General features: G+C 53.6%; 1 protein-coding gene across 2 annotated transcripts; it reads right to left on the bottom strand.

The window, feature by feature from the left end:
- Window positions 1-2175: 2175 nt before the first annotated feature.
- LRRC25 (leucine rich repeat containing 25) lies at window positions 2176-6719 on the bottom strand. Of its 2 annotated transcripts, none has more exons than XM_077859381.1 (3): window positions 6572-6719; window positions 5170-5960; window positions 2176-2616 (listed from the first exon to the last, which is right to left on the bottom strand). In XM_077859381.1, exons 2-3 carry the CDS (start codon window positions 5949-5951, stop codon window positions 2505-2507), a joined length of 894 nt encoding a protein of 297 aa, XP_077715507.1. In that variant the 5' UTR covers window positions 5952-5960; window positions 6572-6719; the 3' UTR covers window positions 2176-2504. The 2 variants fall into 2 exon arrangements, with proteins under 2 accessions (XP_077715507.1, XP_077715506.1); XM_077859380.1 differs by having other exon boundaries at window positions 6514-6711.
- Window positions 6720-7350: the final 631 nt, after the last annotated feature.

The following is a 7350-nucleotide window of genomic DNA, read 5'->3' as shown; positions in this document are numbered from 1 at the left end:
CATTTTCATGCACAGGGCATCTCTCATCTTATATAGTCTTCTTACTTAGGATCTTGGAATCCCTAAAATATTCTAAGTACCCCCTCTCCCCACACCCACCTGCCTATCCACCCTGAGAATCTCAGAAAGGAAACATTAGGGGGAGGGGGGGTCTTGGGGACAGAGGCCCTATTTCCGGCAGTGAGATGTGTCCCCTGTGAATGCCGCCACCCAGAGGCAGACAGGAATGATTATGGGTGTCCCTGAATATTCAGTGAATGCCTAGCTTTTTCCCAGGCCTCGACTGGGTACTCAGGACACAGAAGTAACAAGACAGGCAAAAGCATTCCATTTGCACTCAGTTGACTGAGGAACACAAATGAGTACAAAGATAAATGATAAGAAAGCGGTCGGGGCACCTGGGTGGCTCAGTGGTTGAGCATTTGCCTTTGGCTCAGATCGTAATCCCAGGGTCCTGGGATTGAGTCCTGCATCAGATTCCTTGTGGGGAGCCTGCTTCTCCCTCTGCCGATGTCTCTGCCTCTCTCTCTGTCTCTCATGAATAAATACATAAAATCTTAAAAAAATAAATAAATAAGAAAGTGGTGGACTGCGATATGATTTGTGCTGAGGAGTCAACCCAGGAAATACATCAATGAATGGAGGCAGAGGCGATTGACATGGTTGGGGGAGGGGGCCTTCCTGAAGATATGGCATCTGAACCTGGAGGTTCAGACCTGGAGGAAGAACAGGACTCCGGGGAGAGTTGGGGAATTGGCATTTGAGGATGCCAGAACAGCAGGTGCAAAGGCACTGGGGTGGGAATAAGCTCAGCGTTCAGCAATAAAAATGTTGTAGATGGGACCAGAGAGCTGGGTGAGGGCAGACTCCACCAAATCTCCTGGGTGGTAGTGGTGAGGGGTGTGGGTGTGTTTGAAGAGCCATGGGCAGATGCGAAGGGGTAGGAGCTGGGAGTGTTGGGATCTGATTAATGCTGGAGAAGGAGGAAGACAGATGGGGGCAGGAGTGGGCACTTGAACAGTGTCTAGAATGGGGATGCAGGGGTTCAAGGAAGCTAAAGACCCTTATAGGTCTCCCCTCTCCCACCCCATCTCAATGACTTGAGATCATTCTCAAGTGTTGGGGACCCCAAGGGAACCTCAAAATTAAACTTGATACCAGGGTCACCCAAAGCTAACAGATACCATATAAGCCTCTCCCCCAAATATCAGCTGTTGCTTTTGATGAACATTTGTGTTGCCCACGTGCCTTTCATACCTCTCAGCTGCTGCTTACCAGGCTGGTCCCCCTGCCCAGTAGGCGTGTCCTCTCCACTTCTCAAACAGTTACACGTCCTTCAAAACCCACTCCAGATTCCCCTCTTACACACAGCTTTTTCTAAACTCCTTTGTTCATCTCCCTCTGGAACCCTGGCCCCATCCCAGGCTTGACCTCTCAGGACTGAGGGTGTCTGTGTCCAGCTGTCTCCCCTAGATTGGAGGGTTGGCAGGAGCCAGGCCAGGAGCAGCTGAAGGAAACCCAGCTGAGGCATGAGTTTGAACAAACTCTTGAAATACACGGAGCATTGGGAGTGATTAACTCTGCCTGCAGAGGAAACAAGAAAGCTTCTGAGTAGAGTGGCATTGAACCTGGCCTTGCAGGACGAGTTAGGATAGCTCAGCATATTAAAGCTAAAACAGCTGCCAAAACTAATTCTAATTGCCTTGTCGTACAGATGGGGGATCTGAGGGCCTGTTAATGGCAGAGTCAGGACTTGGACCCATGCCTCCATGGGTATGGAGTTCTACACCGGTATCAAGATGTTTAAGAGTGAGAAAAAGGGGATGGGGATGGCATTCTGGGCAAAAGGAATGGACAAATGAAAACTTTAGGAGCGAGATGGGCTTGGTGGTGAGGAGGCCTAGGCCAGAAAGACAGAAGAATGGGAGAGGGCAGCAAGGTGGGCAGGGTGGAATCATGCAGGCCTCAATTACCAGACTGAGGTCCTGGGGGCCATGGGGAGCCATGGAGGGTGGGTGAGCAGGGGAGGGATACAGTCCCATTCATAAGTTGTAATGACCCCTCTGGGGTTTGTGTGGGCTTCCCTGGGGGCTGAGCCTCGGAAGTCTTAGAGATCCGGTTTGGGGATCTTAGGGAATCCTCACCTCAAGGAACCCACTCACCCTGAGCCAGCAGCCTTGTCAGCCCTGCAGTGTTTATTGAGCACGGCCTAGACACTGACAGGAAGGTGACGATGGAGTTCACAAATTGACCTTGTTACCCCCATGCTGGGGCCTCTCCTCTTCCCCTTCCAGCAGCTGAGGGAACTGAGAAGCAGAGTGGGGGCTGGAGAGGGAACTGCAGAACCTCTCTGGGGCCTCAGGGATGGTCCTTCCCTGTCCTCATTCCTCAGGTTTGGGAAGACTGAGGCCAGGGAAGAGCCAGAAGGCCGCAAGTCACCTAGAAGGCATCATGCTGGAGTTCGGGGCATCAAAGGCTCAGCACCCGGGGAACACATACTCCTCTTAGTCCAGCGGGCCCCGGTACACGGACTGCAGGTTGCAGTAGACAGGCTGGGAGGAATGGTCGGGGCCCTCGTAGTTCATGTAGAAGTCGCTGTCCTCTGATGAGTGAACCCTGTGGAGAAAGAGAGATGTGAGGGGAGGAAGGACTCAGAGGGTAGGCATGTCAGCTTTGAGAGGTAAAGAAAGTTCTGGGCGACTGAGTCCCTTCCTACATTTACATATGAGGAAACTGAGGCACGGAGCAGTGTTCTCCCAGCCTCCCAACCTTCTCTGAGGAAAGGAGGTGGGGGCCAGAGATTCAGGGAAGATTCCATGGATTTAGCATTATAACACTGTGGTCCAAGGACCTCAAGTCCATGATTGAATTATTTTCTTCCTTAAAGTTGAGGCAGTTGCTCATTTTTTACTTTAAAATCTACACTTTGGTTTCTTTTCTTTTTTAAAAATTTTATTTTAAGATTTTATTTATTTATTTATGAGAGAGAGAGAGAGATTGAGAGAGGCAAAGACATAAGCAGAGGCCTCCTGCAAAGAGCCCGATATGGGACCCGATCCCAGACCCTGGGATCACGCCCTGAGCCAAAGGCAGATGCCCAACCACTGAGCCACCCAGGCATTCCTCTTTTCTTTTCTTTTTTTTTTTTTAATATTTATTTATTTATGATAGTCACAGAGAGAGAGAGAGAGAGAGAGGCAGAGACATAGGCAGAGGGAGAAGCAGGCTCCATGCACCGGGAGCCTGACGTGGGATTCGATCCCGGGTCTCCAGGATCCCGCCCTGGGCCAAAGGCAGGCGCTAAACCACTGCGCCACCCAGGGATCCCGTCTTTTCTTTTCTTAAGATTTTATTTATTCATTTGAGAGAGCGAGAGCGCATGAGCAGGGGGGGAGGCAGACAGAGAGGTAGAAGTAGACTCCTTGCTGAGCTGGGAGCTGGACCCCAGGACCTGGAGTTCATGATTTGAGCCCAAGGCAGACGCTTAACCATCAGGTGCCTCCCCACCATCCACCCTTTTTTTAAAGATAGACTTCGGTTTCCTCTTGAAAAATCAGAAGCTCTAGTCACACCAGCCACATGAACGCAAGTGGCTAGAGCCAAACTAGTATCCCTTCAGCTGGGAAATGTTTTTACTAGGTTCTCCGAAGCAACTGACTTTTCGGCCTCAATATAGAAATAAATTTCTGAGTCTCAGTTTCCGCATCCATAGAATTGACCTGGGAGGAGGTAGCTTCTTAGCAATGTCTAGCTATGTATGGTGGACAAGAACTCCACCCCCCCACCCCCCACCCCCACGTTTCGGGGAAAAGCTCTCCTGGCTCTGGAACATCCTAACACTACCCTGGACTCCTCTGGTGACAAAGGCTACTTTGGGCAAGTGGAGTCTATCATTCATTCATGCTTTAGAATGAATCACTCCAAACACATAAATGCTCGTATAGAGATAGACAGGACTGGGAGTCAGGATCTGTTTCCTACCTCTGCTTCGGACTCAATGTGTGACCTTGGGCAAGTCCCCCCTCTGCCTCCCAGGGGGCCTCCGTTTGTACAAGGAAAATGTATAGTGGGAATGGCAGATCCAATTCTAAACAATGTTTTTGGAGGAGACTGGTCCTAAGGCTTTGGTGACAGCGAGGCAGAGGGGAGCATCACAGCACAAGCTGCCTTAGTGGGTCTAATTAGTGCCTTCAACTCCCTCCGGACCACTTCTGCTTTTGAGCCGTATTTGCATCTGTTTTGCATATTCTCCTATTTCTCACCAACAGCTTCCCCCCAGCCTCCCCACTTTGTGGATTTCCCTGCCCACACCCATCCATGACCCTGTTCCATTCCTGCTCAGATTCCCTCAGCTCTAATGTTTTGCCTTCTCAAAACCGATTCACAGAAGATTCTCCATTCTCCTCCACCTCCAGGCCTTTGCCCCGGCCTGTGCTGTCCCCTGCAATTCCTTTCATTCCCTTATCCAGCCTGGAAAAGTTGAAGCCATCCTTCTAAGTTCAGCCAAATCTAGAGGTGTCAGGGCTTTGGGGGGGGGGAAACACAGCTTTCTTAGCATCTCATGTGTCAAAGGGACATGTGGAGGGGCGCCTGGGTGGCTCAGTGATTGAGCGCCTGCCTTTGGCTCAGGTCATGATCCCGGGGTCCTGGGATTGAGTCCCCACATCGGGCTCGCCACAGGGAGCCTGCTTCTCCCTCTGCCTGTCTCTGCCTCTCTCTGTGTGTCTCTCATGAATAAATAAATAAAATATTTAAAAAAAAAACCAGAGGGACCTGTGGGAGGGGAGCCATCCCCACTGTATAAAGACTGAAACAGAGACTCAGAAATAGCCCTGGGTCACACAGGATCTGAGCTTAGACCACTGACTATTGTTGCAATGCCCCTACTCTGCCTGGAACACTTGCCTCCTCTCTCCCCATACTGGGCAACCAGAAACTCAGTTTGCGGGTCAGGAAGGGAAACACTTGTCTCATATACAGGAATTCGCTTAATTCTTATCCCAACTCTGTGAGGTGGAGCTGTTATTATTCCCATTTTACAGGTGAGAAAACGGAGGCCCTGAGGTAAAACTACTTGCCCAAGATCACACAGACTACAACAGGTAGCCCAGGGGTTTGAACCCCGGCCATCTGGTTCCAGAGTCTTGGAGGTAGGTGTGAATCACTCACCCATGTTCGGCCCACTGGTGCCCGGCATCTGGCTGGCCCACAAACACATTCTCATAGTCGGGTGTGGAGAGTCTGGGCTGGGCAGCCGCCGGGGGCTTAGGGCTGAAGCCCCGGCTACTGTACCTTGGCTGCTTGCCAGCCACAGACCTAGAACCATCCTGAGCAGCCCACGTTTTGTCCAGGTCCCGGGGACTGGCCGTCCAGCGTCCCCGGAATCTCCAGGCCAGACCTAGGCCAGCAATGGTGAGCACGAGGAGCAGGGTTCCACTGGCCACCAGTGCCACGATGGTCAAGGACAGGCCAGAGGAGCAGCTAGCCGCCAGGAAGGCAGACACATTGTGCCAGGCCCCAGTGGCTGTGTCCTGGCACTTCGGAGGCTCTTGGCCAGAGCAGTTGTTCTGTCGGACCTGGTGCCAGGATTTTAGGACACAGCTGCAGTCAGCCTTCAGGTCAAGTTGACAGAGCATAGCCAGGTCCGGGTCCACGCGGTCCAGTGAGTTGTTTGTCACATCTAGGACCTGCAGCTTTTCCAGGAGTTTAAAGAAGAGCAATGGTAGCTCTTGAAGATTGTTGCCAGACAGGTCAAGGTGAACCAGGTTCCTGGCCTGCAGAGACTGGTTCTGGGGCAGTCTGAGGCCTTGGCCACTGAAATTCAGGCATGTGGCCGTGAACTCCATGGTCCAGTTCACGTCCCCGGAGGACACGTTGCAGGAAAGCGCTTGGCTGCCTGGATTCTGCAGCAGCAGTGGCAACAGCAGCATCCACACCAGGGAGCCCTCCATTCAAGCAACCTAGACAGAGAGACACCAGAATCTAAGCCCAGACCTTAGCTTGTGGTCGCCTCGCCCTCACCGCTCCTGTTGTATTATTGTCATTGTCGTCGTTGTTGTCTCAGAGTGGCTCAGGCTGCTTCTGAAATGGTACAACGCAGGCCCTCGCTCGCCACCTCCCTGGCTGGCTCCGGCCTCTGCCTCAGTCGCCCCCTCTGGGGAATGGGTACAGAATCCCAGTGCCCGCCGGTCCTGGGAGGCCAGAAGACCGGGCCCAGTCATCCCCTCCCCTTCTCCCAATGAAGCCCCTTCGGGTCAATTCGCCCATTCCTCAAGCGTGTCCCCCTCCCCCACGCCCGAATATTTCGGGCACCCTCATTGGCCAAAAGGAGACCATATGCAAAATAAGCGGTTGCCCCGGAAACGGCGGGGTCACCGGCCCGCTAATTCTTTCTCCCTGGACTGCGGGGTGCTGCGAGTCTTGGGCTGGGGTCGGACGCGGCTGCTGAAAGGAACCCCGTCCGCTCTGGCTTGAGGTCTCTGCCCGGACCCGGTTCTAGTGCCCCGGTCCTACCTTTCGGGTCCCACCGCCACGCTGTTGCCTGGGCGGCGCGGGAGCTCGCGGAGCTCACCTGGACGCGGGGGCCGAGGTGGTCAGCACCCGCCTCGGATCCGCGTGGCCCGGGGCGCTCCTCGGCTCAGGATCTGCACCCAGCGACTCAGGGGAAGAGGAACTGGTGTCCGGGTGCAATGCTGAGGGGAAGAATGAAGACACAGAGACCCGCCCCCCTTCAAGGCCTCAGGCCCGGGATTCTCACGGGAGGGGGAGGGGCGACCTGCTTCTCTGTTGCTGGAACCCAGAGACTGCATGTCCCCCATTAACACCCCGACAGACTGCTACCTCATCAACTCGCTTCCTGGTTGTCAGCTCAAATTGACGCCCAACCCACGCATTCGTATGTTGGTTCATTCAACCAGCGCCGGTGCTGGACTTCCAGAAGGCCTGAGTGTGGCCGGGTTCTGGTGGAGCACCCAGTCTTCAGAGAGGTCACAGCGGGACACAGACACACCCAGTCCAGTGGAGTCAGGTCAGGTCAGAGGGAGCCACAGAGTCCAGGAAGGCTTCTTGGAGGAGGAAGCATTAGGATTGGGGCTTCAACACGCGAGTAGGGTTTTGCCAAGGATTCCCAAAACCATGCCTTTGACTCTCCAAGCTGCTAGCTTCCCCCACAGACTCAGAGCTCCTGCTCCATACAGCGCTGCCTCCCTGCTGGAGGGGGCTGTGAGGAGGGTTCCCTGGGGAAGGAAACGTTGAGTCTGGGGCTGAGGATGAGTCACAGGAGCTGGCAGAAACAAATGCATGGCAGATTCCAGGCAGAAGTCACAACAGGAGCAGAGGCCCTGCAGCCAT

The sequence above is a fragment of the Canis aureus genome, chromosome 19, assembly GCF_053574225.1.
Source record: "Canis aureus isolate CA01 chromosome 19, VMU_Caureus_v.1.0, whole genome shotgun sequence".
In the NCBI taxonomy this organism is placed as follows: Eukaryota; Metazoa; Chordata; class Mammalia; order Carnivora; family Canidae; genus Canis; species Canis aureus.
Note: the sequence above shows the minus strand (reverse complement) of the source record. Positions and strands in the feature narration are given on the sequence as shown.

What these genes read in the sequence shown, in the direction of transcription:
- LRRC25 (XM_077859381.1), bottom strand. Translation starts at nt 5,951, where the DNA reads ATGGAGGGCTCCCTGGTGTGGATGCTGCTGTTGCCACTGCTGCTGCAG. An exon ending in CACCAGTGGGCCGAACATGG is followed by an intron (nt 2,617 to 5,169) that starts GTGAGTGATTCA and finishes CTTTCTCCACAG; the next exon opens with GGTTCACTCATCAGAGGACA.